The sequence below is a fragment of the Thamnophis sirtalis genome, unplaced genomic scaffold, assembly GCF_051295495.1.
Source record: "Thamnophis sirtalis isolate CommonGarterSnake01/CBP01778 unplaced genomic scaffold, rThaSir2_p1.2 scaffold_4, whole genome shotgun sequence".
Classification (NCBI taxonomy): domain Eukaryota; kingdom Metazoa; phylum Chordata; class Lepidosauria; order Squamata; family Natricidae; genus Thamnophis; species Thamnophis sirtalis.
Window position 1 is genome coordinate 104,940,446 of NW_028261384.1, and position 19,746 is coordinate 104,960,191.

General features: G+C 38.5%; 1 protein-coding gene across 2 annotated transcripts; it reads left to right on the forward strand.

The window, feature by feature from the left end:
• Positions 1-13,315: 13,315 nt before the first annotated feature.
• Positions 13,316-16,236, forward strand: LOC148046020 (uncharacterized). 2 transcript variants are annotated; one of them, XM_087711886.1, is made up of 4 exons: positions 13,316-13,391; positions 13,895-13,989; positions 14,110-14,271; positions 15,278-16,236. In XM_087711886.1, exons 2-4 carry the CDS (start codon positions 13,904-13,906, stop codon positions 15,507-15,509), a joined length of 480 nt encoding a protein of 159 aa, XP_087568012.1. In that variant the 5' UTR covers positions 13,316-13,391; positions 13,895-13,903; the 3' UTR covers positions 15,510-16,236. The 2 variants fall into 2 exon arrangements, with proteins under 2 accessions (XP_087568012.1, XP_087568013.1); XM_087711887.1 differs by having other exon boundaries at positions 15,281-16,236.
• Positions 16,237-19,746: the final 3,510 nt, after the last annotated feature.

The window sequence follows — 19,746 nt, forward strand, 5'->3', positions numbered from 1 at the left end:
TCTTTTTAGCTAAAAATTAATTACACCCAAAGTTGTTTAAGAAATTAGACTTGTGTATGTATATAGGTTGCATTACACCTTTCAACTTGACTGAAATCCCTCAATTCCTAGCCATTCAACTTTATGAGGAAAGCCCCATCTCTTTGGTCTCCTTATTTTTTAGATTGATTGCTCTTAAATCATATTCAGTATCTGCAACGAATTATTCAAATATGCTAGATTATTGACATTCCTGCCATTAATTGACTTCAATCTTTAATTCTTCCAAACCTGTGGCCCATTTTTAGTTTATAAATTGAGGAGTTCTTTTCTATGGGTAAATTATTGGGTGTTAGCAAATTCTATCGTCACTCACTGTGGTTTTCCAGCTATTGTAGAGTTTTCTTCTCCGAAAAATCAGATTATAGGGAATAACAATTGCTTTGAAGAAGTTCCGCCGATTAACATTATTTTAAAAATGGCATAGTCCATAAAACAGAACTCTTTTTGATATTCACTTCCTCTATCTATGATCCATTTAAAGTTAGTTACATGGCCTTATGTTTCTTTTTTCTTTCTGAAGCCTGCTTGTTCAACTTCTACTTCTCCTAATTATTCTACAGAATTATTAACAGAGTCTTGCTGGCATATGGTATTATTAGAGCTGTTAGGGCATAATTAGAACATTCCTCTAAATCTCCCTTCTTAGGGATTGAGATATAGATAGATCTTTTCCTGTTTTTCGGCCATGCTGCTTTTTCCCATGTTAGTTGGCAGAGGACTGACATGATCTTGTTTGTTCCCATGCCAGCCTCCTTTAATAACTCTTGGGCTTTCCTATTCGTTGGTTGTTTTCTGCCCATCTGACTTCCTCTTCAAACACCTCTGTTTCCTCTTGATATTCCTCTCTTGTAAATATGATGTTGCCTATTTTTGCCTTCTTGTACTGCTTTTAAATATGTTTCTTTTACTTTCTTTTAGATTACACTCCATCATTAATTTCTTTCTCTGCTTATTTCTTATGATTGATTTTTTTTTGTATTTCTTTGATTGCTGACTTCATAGTGAGGTGCTCAGCAATCTTTTGCAACTCATTATACAGCTTTTCTAAAAGTTACTACATGTATTTTCCATATGTTGCTTAATTAAATGCAATCTATTTTTTCTATTATGGTGTTGTCCATCTTAAGATGGTGTAGGTGGAGAGCTATTTTTTATTTTGTCAAAATGATGTGTAACATACTCCATTTCTACACAGAAGCATAACTGCCATTGCCCTGCAACACTGGGCAAATTTTCAAACTGTTTTTAATGTAGGTTCCTTTTCAGCTTTTGCATTAAAGTTGCCAATAGTTTTAGAACATTTTTTTAGTGTTGTTCTATTACTTATTATAATATTGAATTCAACAACCACTTCTTCATAGTCCATCACTGATGCATACATCTGTATAATTTTAAAACTAAGTAGCTGTTTTTGAACCTTGCAAGACAGGGTTCCTATAAGCTAGACTGCTTATAGGGTTTTGTTATAGATAGAAGTGTAACTCACAATCCCCTGAATATCTGCATTTAGTCATTGCAATACTTATATGAGTAATGCTTGAGTTATTTACAAGAAATAACCAATATTCCCAAAATCTATGTAGCCCTCATTTATACTGATCGTTAATTTTTTAAAAAATGTGTATGTAATGTTTGGATTACAATATTACATCAGATATGTTTATTTGTGAAAAAATACTGTTCAGTAGGCAAAAGGATGGTGAATTGTCTTCTAGAAATTCCTCTAGTTTATATGTGAATACTTGAATACAGTGCAGCATTCTTTTATGGCAAATATATGCTATATACATCCCTTGAATATCATGGATGAATAACTATGGGCACAACAAGCAGCAGTCTATATATTGTTCATTTATGTTGAATGTAATGCAGTGTTTCTCAACCTTGATTACTATAAGATATGTGAACATACACTCCCAGAATTCACTAACCAGCCAGGTAAATTATTGCATTGCAACTGAAAGCTTTTGTAATGCTCAAACCACTGAAAACATTTTGACATATCCTGTCGTTGTCAAGAATCCAATTTATATAACAAGGACTTTTAAAAATATAGCTATTTTTGTATTACACTCATACAAAAGTACCCATTTTTAAATTCAGACAATACTGTATTAAATAAGGATGCTTGGGAAACAAATTAGATTGGAAATAATATTGACTATAATATATAAAAGACGAACAGAGTTATATTGTTTCTTTCCCCATCATCTGCAACAGTTTTTGGAAATCTTAGGTTACAACACATTAATATTAAAATTAAAAACATGTTCCTTTTACTAAAATCAAAAGTTTTGAGAATGCTAAAACAGTATTGTGGCATTTACTGTTATAAAGGAAAAAATAAGATGAAATAAAATTGTGAAATTAGTTTACGCAGATGGATCAGTTGGTCATTTGCAAATTTTGCAAAAGCAGGTTTTCTTTCAAACTTAGCACCTTTCAGAATTGCTGGTTTATGATTTCTGGGAGTTGAAGTCCACACATTTTAAAGGTGCCAAATTTGAAAAACAGGGGTAGGCTTCAAAAATTTTAGCAAGGGGTTTTCTGCCCAGTAGCTGCGTGGGTGTAGACATGGTGGGCATGGCCTAGTTGGCCTCCTGCACCATGGCAGGGGGACATTTTTGTCCTCCCCGGGCTTAGGATGCTTTTCTCCCGGAGGGTAAAAATATCCTCCCTATGCTCTGGAGGCCCTCTGGAGGCCAGAAATAGTCCCATTTCCGGCCTTCCCGAACTTCCATTACGACTGTTTTTTCACCTCTCCGAGCCTCTGCATGTGCCCTGCAGTTACCTGGATCCAAAATGGGCCACTTGGAGACTTCTAGGAGGGGTGGGGTGGGCGGGGCCAGCCAGGAGTGGGATTTGGGGGTTCTCCAAACTGCACAAAATCTTAGCAAGAGGTTCTCTTTTTTATTTAAAATTTTTATTTTTGAATAAACACAAACAGACAAAACACAAAAAACCCCACAAAACCATTTTCCATTACAAATTGCAGAAAGTGTGTCGATTGGTTACAAAAGCTTCCGTGCATCCCTTCCACAGTCGTCACCTACAATTCATGTCAAATCATATATTTTACATCAAATATATTTTTATATATTACTGTCATCATACCTCAACCTTGATTTGACTGTAATTGTTTTTACGTCTTTTTATCTAAAATATTCCAAATTTAAAGCAAAACCACATAATGGCATTCCATTAGCTCTTCCCAATATCATCCAGTAACATTACATCTTTATAACATGTTCTAAATAAAAATTGGTTATATTTAATAACAGAGTTTCTAAACCTCCTTTCATAGTTACCATTTGCAATTTATATCAAATTGCCTCTCATCAAACCAATACATATATATATATATACATTATTATCATTATCATTTATTTAACTATATCCATTATCACTTCATTTTTTATCTAATGTTCTAAATTTAACTACATTTGAGTTAATTTTTTTTATTATAAGCTTTCATACATAATAGAGTTTCTAAACTTCCTTTCATAGTCACCATTTGCAATTTATATCAAATTTCCTCTTATCAAACCAATATATATGTATACATTATTATCATTATAAATCATTTATTTAACTATATCCATTATCACTTCATTTTTTACATAATGCTCTAAATTTAACTAAGTTTGGCTTAATTTTTATAATAAACATTTATATATCAACCTGTGTCTTTCCAGTAATAGTGCATTCTTATGTCTCTTGCCATTTGTGGCATTAGTATTCTGGTTAATTCCTTAGTAAATTTTGTATGGACTTCTCTTCACAACTTGTTGCTTGTTGCATATCTTGTGTAAACTCGAAACCCTCCACCTGCTTCTTCAATCAGCTTACCTTTGGTTATCACTAGTGCTTCTAACAAGATTTCTCTCGTTGGTTCCATAAATTCTTCTCTCCTTTCTTCTTCTATGCCTTGAAATCCGGGGTATGGCTCCAGTTTACCCTTTCTCCCTTTTCCATATTCCATTCTTTCCATTTCCAACCACGCTCATTCACTGTCAGTATCAAAAATTTTCGTATCTCTTTGTTTATTTTTTCCTTCAGTTTTTAGTTCTCTGACCTCAACTTTCTTCATTTGATGAACATTCTCAATTTTTCTATTAAATTTTACTTTCTACAATCTATGATCTCCAATTTCTTCTCTGTTACTTCTAATAATTTTTGAATTTCAAACATAATCTTTTCCAATGTTAAGGTTTCTTTTCCATGTTGCACCATTCTTCCAACTTGTAAACACTGCCACTTTTTATTAGGTTTAAAGCAAGTTCATTTATAATCTTTCAAGACAAGGTTTTGTTTTCATTCCACTCCAGCTGCCAAAGATGTTCCCGAAGAGCACCTATATAAATAACCCATGCTTTTCTCACTATCATTCTCTGTAAGCAAGCTGAAGAACCTTTAAATACAAAGTCAAATGATCAAAAAGAAAAAAAAAGGACAATATTTCCAAGACTCAGGCCTCCAGCCTTCAAGTGGCAGTGTTACTTCCTTTCCCTCTGTTTTTACAGCCCTCTTTGTATTCCTTTTATATCTTCTCCATATTCTGGGCTTAAAGAAAACAAAAATTCTAAGTGGAGCAAAAGAAAAAAGAAAAAAGGCCATCAATCTAACATTATAAAAATAAAGAAAAAGATTGTAATCCATAAGTAAAAGAAAGAATATAAAAAGTAGAAGAAGACAAACTAATCCATTCAATTTAATGAATAGGAAACATTTGCGGAAGTTCCATCTATTAAAAAAAGGATAACAAACTGTCTAATGTGGCTTAATTTCACCGCTTATTCTCTTCTGTTTTCAAATTTAATTTAGCTTTCATTTTTGGGGGTAGACTCTTTTATAACAAAAGGATTTTCTCACCAGATGGACACACTTTCTCTTTCCGTTTTCCTCCCATTCCGGACTGTCCCAACTTCAGCAGCTTCAATGGCTGTGCTTCTGTCTCCGGCAAAAATAGCTTCTCCTGGATCAATCAGGGACTTTGTGGTGTCTCTGAGATCAGCAGGACATATTCTTCCTTCTCACTGTCTCTTCGGAATGGTTTAAGTCCAAAAGGACCGTCCGGGGCAAAAGTATTGACTGCGATCTTGGAGCTCCAAGATCTCACGTCATGTCATTGCGACGTCAGCATCCTCTCCCAGCAAGAGGTTCTCTTGAACCCCTGCAAACCCCCAGCAGCTCACCCCTGATTAGGGCATATTTTCTTATTCTGAGTAACCACATTTGTGATTAGGAATAGTGTATCCACAAAAAGAGTGATATTTCCATACTGTCTGTTGCCCCAGCCTTTCCGTTTACTAATATGCCTACAAATGACAAGTCGAGATGAAATTACAGAAATAATATCTTTCAATGTTTCATAATTAAACTAAGATTACTCATGGATATATTTAATGCATACTTTTGCAAGATTGGTTTGGTTTGGTTTGGTTTATTGGATTTATATGTTGCCCTTCTCCCAAGGACTCAGGGCAGCATACAACATTAAAAAAACACATATTACAAAAGTTTAAAAAATTAGATAGAATATCCAAAAAACAAACCCAATTAAGATTCACAATAACATTTTTTTTAAAAAAATGATTAAAATTAGCAATAATCAATAATTTATTTTGTTTTGTTCAGGCCAGGCTGGCTTGCTGGAAAAGCCACCTTTTTAGGGCGCGTCGGAAGGACCGGAGGTCGGGGATTATATGAAGCTCCGGGGGCAGCTCATTCCAGAGGGAAGGCGCTCCCACAGAGAAGGCTCTCCCCCTGGGGGGTTGTTAGCCGACACTGTCTGGCCGACGGCACCCTGAAGAGGCCAACTCTGTGGGATTGCACTGGACGGTGGGAGGCTAACGGTGGCAGTAGGTGGTCTCACAGGTTTCCTGGGCCTAAGCCATGGAGCGCTTTAAAGATCATAATTAGTACCTTGAATGAAGTTGATATAAATTGTTCAGCACAAATATTGATAAAAGAAGCTAGTAATTTTAATTTTTTAATTGTAAACATTTTTTATATTGATCTTAATAAGATTTGAAACTCAGTATTTTAAATGATTCAAACTTTAGGAGATGTAAAACAAAAATAGTTTAGCTTCCTTTTTTTTAATGTTCTGATATATAACCTTATTAAGAATCTTTATGGATTTATTTCTTCAGTAGTTTCTGAAGACTTTCCACACTACTGACATTTTAGTCTGTGTTTGTATTTTTATAATTATTATGACTCATCTTCTTAGAATTTTAAGAAAAATAGGAAGGAAGTAGTAGTATTGACTATGTTCACCACTTCGTAAAAATAATAAAGAACCATGGTGGCGTAGTAGTTACAATGCAGTACTGTAAACTAACTCTGCCCATAGGCAAGAATTTCATCCTAACTGGCTCAAGGAGGTTGGTAAAATGAGTACCTAATTTGTTGGGGGTAATATACTGACTCTGTAAATTGGCCAGACACTGTTGTAAAGCAATATGAAGTGGTATATAAGTCTAAACGCTATTGCTATTGCTATCAAGGTGGGAAATAGATAAATAAACAAACTGTAATTTTTCATGTATTTTTTAAAAAATTGTAAACCTGACCGAAGTAATCTAATTTCTGTCATTTGTAAACTGCTCTAGTAACTTTTTTTGGGCTTACAGATTGGGCCAAAATTCTTTAAATAAATTAAAATTAATTTATTAATTAATATACAATAATTTTAATTCTTTAAGTGATGATGACTACTGTATATTGGATTTTTCTAGGTGTTGAGAATATGATTTAGAACCTTAGAACTAAGTTGCGGGGGGCAGGTACTTAGCAATTCACCGTACGAATTGTGGGAACTAGGAAAATGAAAATGAGAAACTATTCAGCAATTATTTTTCTGATATTCCTGGTTCTTTATGACTCTGATTTTTCAGGCAGATTTGAGGTTGGCACTTATCTCAGTATTGTTGGAATCTCATATTAGCTTAATTTTGTCTGCATACTATTAAAACTCTTGTCATCACTTTTAACTGAGAAAAATGGTGCATCACAGAGCAACAATTTTTGAACCAAGATACTCAAAGTGGTTAATTTAGGGAATGTATCCAAAATCTGGGAATCATGGAATAAAAATTAAGAAAGTTGTGGCTGGTTCCATGCTACTGGCTGCTAATGTGCTGCTGTTGTGATCACACGATTTTCATTTCAACATTTCAGGACAGAATCCCAGACAATCCTTCCCTCCCTCGTCTACCCAGCAACAGCCATTTACCTGTTGGGAATGAGAGGCGGGGGGGGGGGGAGGGAAGGGAGATTTGTGATGCTGCTTGTCAGATTCCCACAAGAAAACTCAGTGGAAAAACTAGCAGGAAGTTAGAAGTCACACCTGCTCCGACTGTTTTTTTCCCCCCTCCCTTGGTCATTTTGTTTCTCTGTTTAGGTAAGGAAATACCTCTGAAACAATTACCCAGCAGAGCATGGATTGTCTAGAAATGGATAAAATTATATCCTATGCCAGATGAAAGGCTGCCACTTGAACATTTAGATTATATTTTTCTCTAGCAAGAAAACAAATGTTTACTGTGAGATTCAAAACCATATCTATTGTTTATTTAAGCAGGAAACATATAACAGCTATATGAGAGATGCCAGTGCTTTGAGACACAGAGGGAAAGAGATAGAAACAATTGTTTATTATATATTATAATATTATTACTTGTACAATTTTTTCTAGGGATACATTTTTTAAAATAATCCTGGGATTATTTATTTAGAAAATGAACTTTACATCTGCTCAGGTTCAAACCACCATGACTGCATTATGAATATATGTATATGTATATGTGTATGTATGTATGTATGTATGTATGTATGTATGTATGTATGTATGTATATATATATATATATATATATATATATATATATATATATATATATATATATATATATATATATATGTCTGTGTGTGTGTGTGTATGTATGTGTGTGTGTGTGTGTGTGTGTGTATGTATATATATATATATATATATATATATATATATATATATATATATATATATATGTATATATACACACATATGTGTATATATATGTTATATTTGTGCTGATAAATAAATAAAGGGAGACTAGTATAGATCTATTTCAAGCTATTTAGCTCTCATCAGCTAGCCATACCCTTACTGGGAATCGAGCCTGTGCTGTATTGCCTCTTAGGCAGATGTGTTAACCACTGAGCTACAGAGCTCGACTCCTTATCAGCCAAGTCAGGGTGAAAGGTATATATTTAAAGTCACAATCCCTGGTATGCCCAAATATCTGTCTTCCATTGGCGAGACATCCAAGTCAGCACAGGAGTTCATGGCTTCCATGACGGCTATGGACCTAACTCAGTTAATTCAAGACCCCACCCATAACAGGGGACACATGCTCGATCTGATTTTTGTCTCTGGGCAGTGGATGAATGATCTAGATTTAGGGGATATTTCTATCCAAAATACTTATTTTCAAGAACATATCCTAGCAATTATACAGAATCAACAGTGATTACCATCAGGAAACTGTCCAGAGTCGCCTTATCGATGAGACAGGTGGCATATAAATTTAATAAATAAATAAATATGCCCTTCTCAAATTTCACCATGGAAATGAGTTAATAAGGGGCTGGATTGAAGCAAATTGCTGGAATCTAGAAATAAATGACGTAAGTAAGTCTGTCAAAGAGAAAGAAAGGAGAGAAAGAAGAAAGCAGACAATTTACAAGGTTTGAATGACACAAAGCTTTGAATGACTACTGTTCAAAAAACTGGACAATATTTTATTTTATGGCCATGCCTCTTAGATTGAGGACATGAGTACAAAGAGGCAAAGTCCTCATTTTGCTGGATCTCTGGTAATCCTGTTGGGATAGACTTCAGCTCCCATCATATTCATTCATCATGAACTCCTCTCACTCTTCTTATAATAATTATGGCTTCTGATATTTCTCTACTCCAATTTCAAAGATATGGTCTATGACTCTACTTTTAACAGAAATGCATAGATGTGAGTCACTCCTCTTCCAGAAACAGCTGGCTAAACAGTCCAGCACAACTGCACGTCCCCATAGTAAAAAAAATAAAAAAAAATAAAGACATATTACAGGCAGTCATGTAGAACCACATTCTTTTCTCCAGAACCTAATAGATCATTTTGATGAAGAAGTCTGACTTGATTGTGGCATTATAATGGCATTTTTTCTGTGAAACCTACCAGTCCTGGTTTTTTGCATTTCTATCAGAACTGTTGTTATATTCTTACGAACAATACTCATGGTCCAGGACCATTTAGGAAGGAGCAAGCAACTAGCAAGCAATTTTTGTAGCTTTTGAACCATTGGTCTCTTCCCCCCAAAATTCCCCCCTTCAAATGTTGTTCTGCAGTCTAAGGCTAATTTGGCATAGTGGATTATGATGGCATAGATCCAGGGATGGGCTTCAAAAATTTTAGCAATGGGTTCTCTGCCCTGTTGCTGGGTGGGCATGGCTAGGTTGGGTGTAGCCTAGTCGGCCTCCTGCACCATGGCAGGGGAGGGGCATTTTCCTCTTTCCCAGGCTTTGGACGCTTTCCTTGAACCTCTGGGGTTCTGGAGGCCTTCTGGGAATCCCATTCCCCCCCCTCACCAAGCCTCCGTGCAGGCCCAACACTTACTTCACATCCAAAATGGGATCTGTGGTGACTCCTGGTAGGGGAGGAGAGGGATGAGTGGGTGGGGCCAGACAGGTGTGGGATTCAGAGGTTCTCCGAACCAGCCATAACATTAGCTACGGGTTCTCCTGAACCTGTGCGAACAGGTAGCATCCCATCCCTGCATAGATCAGTGTTTCTCATCATGCTGGCTGGGGAATTCTGGGAGCTAAAGTCCACACATCTTAAACATGCCAAGGTTGAGAAACATTATTACTTGGAAGGTACAGTTCCAATTAAATATTAGCTGCCTAATAATCAATGAAGTTGTGACCAAAGGCTTGCTATTTTGAGCCAAGTTATCTTTGTTGTTTCCTTGAACAGGAAAGGCCATTTGAATGGCATGAGGGGGGGGGGACACCAAAACTACTAGTGAGGTTACAGCAATTATATTTTACTTCTGAGAACATCTGGGAAAACTTTGAAAAGGTGAGAGGAAGGAAGAGAAGGACAGAGGGAGGCAGTGGTGCAATTTAGCTGGTTCTATCCGGTTCGGGCGAACCGGTAGTGGTGGTGATGGGAGGCTCTGCCCACCTACCCAGACGTCATCACGTTCTGTTTTTGATGCTTTGCGCATGCGCAGAAGGTCCTGCGCATGCACGGAGATGGCGCACACACTCTCATTTACAAGCCAGTAGCGAAGGTAAGTTGATTTCACCCCTGAGTGGAGGGAAGAAGGTAGGGAGGGAGGGTATATATATATAGTGTCACAACCCCTGGTAAGCCCCAATTATGGGAGGAAGAAACCCAATATTTTTACTGTTGCCTTTGTTACACATTTTGTGTTATATTTGTGCTGATAAATAAATAAAGGGAGACTAGTATAGATCTATTTCAAGCTATTTAGCTCTCATCAGCTAGCCATACCCTTACTGGGATTCGAACCTGTGCTATATTACATCTTAGGCAAATGTCTTAGCCATTAAGCCACAAGTCCTCCTCCTCATCAGCTGAAGCCAGGGAAGAAGGTATATATTTAGTGTCACAAGCCCCAATTATGGGAGGAAGCTAACAGCTTCCATTATCTGTCAATCAGCTCGTCACAAGAGTCCATCACGACAGAAACCCAATATTTTTACACAATACCTACATACATACATACATACATACATACATACATACATACATACATACATACAGGACACAACACACACACACACACACACACACACACACACACACACACACGGGATGTAGTGGGGCAACTCTCTGACCTTATTTAGAATGGGGTATTGATGTCATTTGCTGGAATACCATAATAGATGAAACACTCTTCTAAATAAGAGCTAGTTTTTTCCAACTTAGTTTTTGCAGAGGAAGAACATTCCTCAGCAAAAGTGTCACCCACCTTGCACTCTGGATGATGGATACCTGAAGATTCTTCCTGTAAATGTTAGATTAAGCCTACAAGCCCATGCTCATACTAATCAATTTCTGACCTCTTCCCAACTCTTCTATACAATTTCTTATTATAGGCCAAAGAATGATAGAAATGTCAGTTTTCAAAACAGATCAGGTAAATGAGTCTTGTCATATAGGCCAGTGCTACAGTTATTGCAAAGTTTAGTAACAATTATAGTATAGTAAAGTCTATATGCACTCCTCCCTTCCCTCTTTTATTTTTGTGTGAACTAAAGATCATGAATACACACATTATGTTCTTACTCCAAATGCAGGTCCCATTTTATCTGACCATTGCCTCAATAGTGGCTGTTTCTCCTGTCTCTGAAAGCCATTCCCTCTGCCCTCTATGGACCTCTGAGTTGAAAGAAGTATAAGGTGGGAAAGAACCTGGGAAGTCTTTTAGTACAAACTCATTTTCAAGGTTGGAATCATCAGGCCATCTGAGACAACCTTCTTTGGAGCACTCATGGGTCCAGGTGGCAAGCTGCTTAATAACTCTCACTGCTTTGTACTGTAATTGCACCGCAATACATTGGTCTGAAGGTTGGACCGCAAGGAAGGCTGAGCACCAAAGAATTGAGGCTTTTGAATTATGGTGCTGGAGAAGACTCCTGCGAGTCCCTTGGACTGCAAGGCGATCAAACTGGTCAGTCTAGAGGAGATCAACCCTGACTGCTCTTTAGAAGGCCAGTTCCTGAAGATGAAACTCAAATACTTTGGCCACCTAATGAGAAGGAAGGACTCACTGGAGAAGAGCCTAATGCTGGGAAAGACTGAGGGCAAAAGAAGAAGGGACAACAGAGAATGAGGTGGTTGGATGGAGTCACTGAAGCAGTAGGCGTGAGCTTAAATGGACTCCAAAGGATGGTAGAGGACAGGAATGCCTGGAGGAATGTTGTCCATGGGGTCGCGATGGATCGGACATGACTTTGCAACTAACAACAACAGCAGATTTGTCTGATATACTTCCCACCTGCTCCTGTGCAGTGGCTAGATTGCTAAACTTTAAGAAGAGATCAGATTTACTCAGCTGTGACATGGTAGAATTATTGAGGCAATTATTGTTTTGTAGCTAAAATGCCTATTTCTTCTACTACTATCTGTTTGACTTACCACAATTCATTTAGTAACCATTTGAATGCTACTGAAAAAATGACTTATGAACATTTTTCACACTTACGACCATTGCAGCATTCCAACAGTCACATGATCAAAATTCAGACGCTTGGGAACTGACTCATATTTATGAAGACTGTAGTGCCCTGGGGTCATGTGTCATCTGTGACCATCTGACAAGCAAACTCAATGGGGAAGCCAGATTCACTTAACTACCTTATTACTAGCTTAAGAACTGCAGTGTTCACTTAATAACTGTGGCAAGAAAGTTTGTAAAACGGGGCAAAATTCACTTAACAAATGTCTCTCTTAACGGCAGAAATTATGGGCTGAATTGTGGTTGTAAATTGAGGACAATGTGTATTAAGAGTGAGCCCATTGGATTATTTTTGAACATCACATTATCTCATGAATTTAAGGAAAGGTACCTTAAAAGTTCCAAAGCAAACAAGGCTTTTATGATTGTGCAATGTAGGGCATCTTGATAGAGTTTAGAAATGTGCAACTATCCCATTAGAGGAGCGCACAGAAAATCAGGCTGTTTAAACTAAGTCAATATTCCCGCATTCGCCTTCCTGGCAATTGGCATAGAAGCGGAATGAAGAATAGAATGCTTTTCCTAGTTCTATTCCAGACAATCCTAGGTGGTATTTATGTGGGAGAGAGCCAGATATAAGGGTATTCAAATCTCAAGGCATACAGGATGTGGAGAAAAATATCACAGAGACTGGAACTGTATTTAGTAATTGTACAATATAGGTAAGTCTACGTGAAGTCAGGAGTAGGTCTCAAGGACATGAATAAAGGGAACAAGACCCCTGCTGTGTCAGACAGGATGCCTGAGTTCTTGATGAGTCAGTGTGACAGTGCAGTGCATGACTGGAAGCATGGAGGCAGCCGTGACTGGGAACAGGGAGAGGATGCAGACCCTGCCTTGCAAACAAGCAGAAGGACCTGCCCTCATCCTGTCCAGTTGCAAAACTTTTCGTCTCTTTCATTGGCTCCACCTCCTGATTACTGGCATATAAACCATACTCCCATTCCAGCTTGACACAAACACTCTGCTATTCCTAGAGAAAACCAACTGATTTCTAAGAAGGAAAAGCAACCAACTGGGCTTGACTTACCAGAGATATCAGGTCAGTATCTCCATCCCTCTGGGATCCCCCCCCCAAATGGCATATGGACTTGCATAAAGGTTTTGTGAGCCATGGGGACTTTTGTAGTAGCTACAGGGGTAAAAATGCCAGCATTTGTAAAAAACTAAGCTATGAATATTGAAATTGCTCAGGATTTCGCTTTTAGTAGGATAACAGAGAAAAGATAGGTAATCTGATGCCCTCTAAATAGCTTGAATATTTATTCTCATCAGTTCCTAAGCGTAGGGTCAATGGCAAGAACTAGGAGGAGATGCCATCCAAAATATCTGCAAGGCATCCAGTCACCTAACCCCGAAGGAAGAAATGCCCCTGTGCTGTAGTGAAAACTCATCTGAAAATTATACCTTGATTGAAGATGGATGCTCATAGTTGTCAAAAAGGAAGGAAAGGCTAGTGCTCCATTTTCAGAGGCACTGTCATTGTTTCTTCTGATATTAAGCCAGGATGCTCTAATGACCCATCTTTTTTTCCCTTCTCTCCAGATCAGAATCATGGATTCAAGAAGAGTTCTTTTGATGCTCATCTGGTTGACAACATCTTCATGTCAGCTCTGGAGGACATCAGGAGTGACGGACAGGTAAGGAGCAAAATCAGTATTGGATGTGGTTAAAGAAGAGACCTACAAGGGAAAAGATTCTCCTGCATCAACTTTATAAGACTGAAGCTGTAAAGAGGTTTCCCTACTTTTTTCTTGCAGGCGGCAACCCCCTCCTGCTGCTTCCTTTCTGGAACAACTTCTGAAGATGGGTGGAAGAGTAAATGGTAGAGTCACTCGGGAATCTGATCTGGGATTGGAGGAAAGACCTTCCACATGGGCACAATTGGTGCAAGAAAGAGATCAGCTGAACTTGCTCAGAAGGTAAATGTAATGAATTGTGTTTGCACAGCAGGGTTACCCATGACTAAGCTGACAGTATATAATGCATAGTCTGTAGCAAATTGATGAATAATACAAACTTTGTTTTATAAAATTATCTGGGTTTACATATTGTGATAATATATGGAACCAATACAGAAGAAGATAAATTTAGGATAGCATAGCATAGCACAGCATAACATAGCATAGCATAGAATATAACAGAATAGAATAGAATTCTTTATTGGCCAAGTATGATTGAACACACAAGGAATTTTCTTTGGCACATATACTCTCAGTGTACATAATGAAAAATAAAATAGAATATATTCATCAAGAATAATAAGATACAACACTTTGTGATAGTCAAGGTTACTAATAAGCAAGAATTTGATGTGATGTGTGGATCTAGCTATTTTGTTAGCTTGGCCTGCTGCTAGAGATTTGTGCTAACTCTCTTATTTTTTAATATGAATGTCATTTTAAAAAACAGAGTCAGAGAACCTGGCGTTTTCTAAAAGCATTGATACATATAACATGATTTGAGCATGATTTGAAGCTGATGGAGTCCTCTGACCTCTGGAGGACTTTCCCAGAAGTCTTTCATTTCTTCCTTCATACAACAATTCTAACATTCTAACAAAAATGCTTGGATTTGGGCAGCATGATTTTATGCTGATTTGCGGGAATTGGTTTAGGATGGGAATGATGATAAAGCTTCATACAAACTCCCTGCTCTTGTTCCCATCCTATTCCCAAATCCCGCCTCATTCATTCCAAAATGGGATCTGAGAATCATAGGCCAATAACTTGGTTGAGTTAAAAGCTGCTCCTAGCTTTATGACAATGTGATTTCAAACCTTAATCACACCCAATACCAAATTTAAGAACTGAATAATTAGTTCTTGCTTCTTCCCATTTTAAAGACATTCATAGTGTGGGTGCTCTGGGTTCAGTGTAGCACTCTCCTTGAGACCCCAGCATTTTCTTATTATTCTCTTTCTTCCAGCAGCTCTGTTCCTGGACACCGTGTGCCCCGGCAGCTGTTAGCTTCCCCTCCTGCCCGTGGATGCCATCTTGGCACTTGCCAAGTCCAGAACCTGGCCAATCTACTTTACCGTTATGGGGGCAATAACCAAAAAGAAGAATCCCGCAAGAACAACAGGGGAACAAATGACCCCATGGGCTATGGGCGTAGGAAACGCAGGGCAGCTGGCCATGGAGTATCCAGTCCCACTTAAAAGATGTTCTGATGATGAGAGAAAGATGGGCACCCGCATGAATCAGGTTCTGGACACCTGCAAAGATCAGAGAAAGAGGCTGGATGATCCCAGTGCTCAGGGGCCATGCTACAGTGGACATTTGGGTGAATATGGCCATCATCTGAGATGAAGGATGGCAACTTTCTTCTGCCTTTTAACCTCCATCTCAGTTTAGATTTGGTTCCTTGTGTTTTCCTGAAATTTCAAAAGCATGCAGTCTTCAGAGAGACTGCCTGTTTCTGCTCTGGCTTGAGCTGTTCTAGTAGAGTGGAGTTACATTTGTATTTGCAGCAGATCACATCAAGAGCCCACTATCCATTGGGGCACAGAATGCACATGAATATGCTCTAATAAGCCACAGATGCAGAGAGAAAAGGGGTTTGGAATCTCCAGAAAGATACTGAAAGAGCATAACTTGTTTCTGCAAAAGAGAAATTGATATTAGCACCATGGGGTGGGGTGGGGTGGAGAAACAATTCCCCTGGGGCATTTCTGTCTTGTTGGATTCTGTGTTTCATCTGTGCATAATGGATTTGTTTTGAGAGGAGCTTGTAAGTAAACAGATCGATCAATTTGGAGTTGTAAATGATGCTTTTGTGCCTATCTCTATACTGTATAGCTGAAAAGAGTGGTTCAAAATCGATGCTTTTTTAGCCCTTTCCTGTCTTTAGCTAAAAAACCCCATTCTTCTATAGCATAAGGTTGATTAACACTGCCAGGTTACCCCTACTGGAAGCAGTTTAGCTTTGGGTATCATGCTAAGGCTGGAAATGCAGCAGAACCTCCACACTAGAAATAAATGAATATTGAATGAATGAATTCCTGTAAAGTGACAATGACCCTACAAACCTTAGTTGCTTTTCTTCTGAAGAAATCCAAAATCAGATGACCTTGAGTTTTTTAGGTTGCACACACCCAAAATCTTGGTGTTCAAATGAATTGATCAGTTGACACTTCACTAATTCTCAAGCTATTCATTAACATTGGAAGACTCATAATACTTTAAAATAACTTACTTTTTTTTAATCAATCCATCGCTTGAAATTAATTATGAAAAGGTACTTTCCATCATTTTTGTTAGGTAACAAATACACATATTGTGACCTAATAAAAATGATGGAAAGTATCTTTTGTAAATATATAAAATTTATGGTAAGACTACATAAAATCTTCCAAGTATGAACTTTCTGTTGCCACTTTTAACTATTAGAAAAATGAGAGCGGACCCATCCTAAGTGTCTCTCTCTGACTCGTAAGCCACTGGGCTCCTGCCTCTTTTATCTGATTATTTCTTAGGCCTTTTCCCCTCATTCCTCAAGTCACAAGGTTACCCACACATTCCATTACAGATCCTAAGCCTTAGGAGGAACTGTAACCTGAGTGAACGTCTATGGAGATTCTCAGTCATTGAGGCCATGGTTGTCCCAAAGATACTTTTTCAAGAGGCAACTGGACTTTAAAAAAAATAGAAAGTCCAGTTGCCTATTGAAAAAGCACTTTTGGGACAACCTGAGTGAATGAACCATGCACAACATAACAAAGAATGTCAATAAAATTTACAGTGTCCTGAGTATTCCTAGTTCTTTGTCTGCCATGATAATCATATGCATTAGAAATTCAACTGTAAAAATGCTTTCACTGTATATAAGACTCTGGAAAAATTGCAGAGAAGAGCAACAATGATGATTGGGGGGGGCTAAAATATATGAAGAAGAGTTGCAGGAATTGGGTATATGTTGCCTAGTTAAAAGAAGGACTATGGGTGACATGTTAGAAGTGTTCGAATATTTGAGGGGCTGCCATAAAGAAGAAGCAATCAACTTATTTAGAGCGGCAGTGGAGCAATGGTTAGAATGCAGTACTGTAGGCTACTGCCTGCAATTTGGGAGATGGAATCTCACCAGGCTAAAGGTTGACTCAGCCTTCCATCCTTCCAGGTGGGTAAAATGAGGAGCCAGATTGTTGTGGGGCAATGTGCTGACTCTGTAAACTGCTTAGAGAGGACTGTAAAAGCACTGTGAAGCAGTATATAAGTCTGAGTGCTATTGCTATTTTCCAAAGCAACAGAAGGCAGGACAAGATGCAAAGGATGGAAACTAATCAAGGAGGGAAGCAGCCTAGAACTAAGGAGAAATTTCCTGACAGAACAATTAATCAGTGGAACAGTTTGCCTTTGAAAGTTGGAGGCTTTTAAGAAAAGACTGGACAGCTGCGGTACTTGTCTGAAATAGTATAGAATCTTCTGCTTGAGCAGAGTGTTAGACTAAAAGACCCCCAAGGTCCCTTCCAATTCTGAAGTTCTATGGAACAAGAAAGAAAACAACTTTGAATAACTAAGTGCTTAAAGTATATGAACATGTCTCAATAAATTTGACAGTATAACCTACAATCACTTTTCACCCCACCGGTTCAGGATCTCTAATTTATGAAAATGTTCTTTATGTGAGGATCTCAGGGTACATCACCTTAGCAAAAAAAAAAAGAAGCTATATAATCAAAATGCTTTGGTTTTGAAAGATTATTCAAAATATAATTCAGCAGTTGCAAGGTACAATATAGCATAGCCTGAAAAATGGCTTAGAGTTTGTGCAGATTCATGAAATATGGACAGACTTCCTTGCTCTACTATTTGCCAGTTGTTAAATGACAAATCACAGCAGGTTGGGAAAAACTGTCCCAGAATTACAGGACATTCACTTCCCCCACCATAAATGTAACTTCTTTAAATATAAAAGAGCAAGTGAACTACAAAGAGTAGCTTCAATTTTTTGCCGCTAACTTACTCTGACAATGAATTTAAAGCCCCCACATGAAACTATGTCTATTAAATTCTGAAAAAAATGTTGTAATAATAGGGAGAAGCAACTTCATGTTGTTCCCCTCCCCATACACACAGTAACTATGAAGGCCTGAAAAAGCTATTCAAATGGCATCCTGAAGATGAAACGCAAATACTTTGGCCACTTAATGAGAAGGAAGGACTCACTGGAGAAGAGCATAACGCTGGGAAAGATTGGCAAAAGAAGAACAGGACAACAGAGAATGAGGTGGCTGGATGGAGTCACTGAAGCAGCAGGCATGAGCTTAAATGGACTCCGGAGGATGGTAGCGGACAGGAAGGCCTGAAGGAACATTGTCAATGGGGTCACGATGGGTTGGATCAGTGGTGGTATTCTGCCGGTTCTTAGCAGTTTTGGTGAACCAGTAGTGGCGGCTGCTGGAGGTTCTGCCCGCCCACCCCGACATAATGCGTGATCTTCTGTGCATGTGCAGAAGGTGGTGTGCATGCTCAGAAGGTGGTGTGTAGTGAGCAAGTGCACTTACATTTGCGAACTGGTAGCCAAGGTAAGTGAATCCCACCACTGGGTCTGACATGATTTTGCAACTAACAACAAGCTATACCTACAAAGATCAAAGCGGTGCAAGCCATTGTATTCTGTCCTATTCTCTGTGGCACATTATGGGAATGAAAGTTGGATTTTGAAAAAAGCAAGATAGGAAGAGTATTGGCATTTTGATGTTGGGGAAGATTCCTGAGAATACTTGGACAGCCAAGAAAATAAAATAAGTGGCTCATTGAACACATCAACACAGAGTTCTCAGTCAAGGCACAAATGATCAGGCTTAAATTATTCTACTTCAGAGACCTTTACGTAAAGATCTTTATTTCTAGAGAAGGTTCGAATACTGGGAAAAACGGAAGAACAGAAAAGAGGATAACCCAGTTACAGTGGAAATTAGTGCATCCTTGAGACTTCAAAAAACAGGTTAGAGATAGATCGTCATGAAGAAAATAATTCAATGTGGTTGCTAGGCATCAAAACCGACTTGATGGCATGCAATAAATCAACCGATCAATCGGCCACTTCGTGCATACAGAAAGCTGGAAATCCAGGGACTGGCTTTAACAATCAGACATCACGCCGCGTCGAAATCCGGGAATCCAGCTGTCCATTTCCAAGCGCCATCGAATCTGCTCCGGGCGGTCTCCAAAGCCCGCCGCAGCACTGTTTAATTATTATAGGCGAACCGCTGAGCCGGCCTGCGAGTAATAAAACGGCGCGGGGGATTTCGGGAGAATTATTGGACCTCCGGAGTCGGCATGGGAAGCCGGGAGATGCTGCTGAAGGCCGAAGACCGAGCAAGGGGCGACGAGCTGAAGGACGCAGGCTAAGCGGGGTAGAGGAACACACACGGGGTGTGGGGGTGGGGGAGG

What these genes read in the sequence shown, in the direction of transcription:
- LOC148046020 (XM_087711886.1), top strand. Translation starts at nt 13,904, where the DNA reads ATGGATTCAAGAAGAGTTCTTTTGATGCTCATCTGGTTGACAACATCT. An exon ending in ACATCAGGAGTGACGGACAG is followed by an intron (nt 13,990 to 14,109) that starts GTAAGGAGCAAA and finishes TTTTTCTTGCAG; the next exon opens with GCGGCAACCCCCTCCTGCTG. An exon ending in CAGCTGAACTTGCTCAGAAG is followed by an intron (nt 14,272 to 15,277) that starts GTAAATGTAATG and finishes TCTTTCTTCCAG; the next exon opens with CAGCTCTGTTCCTGGACACC.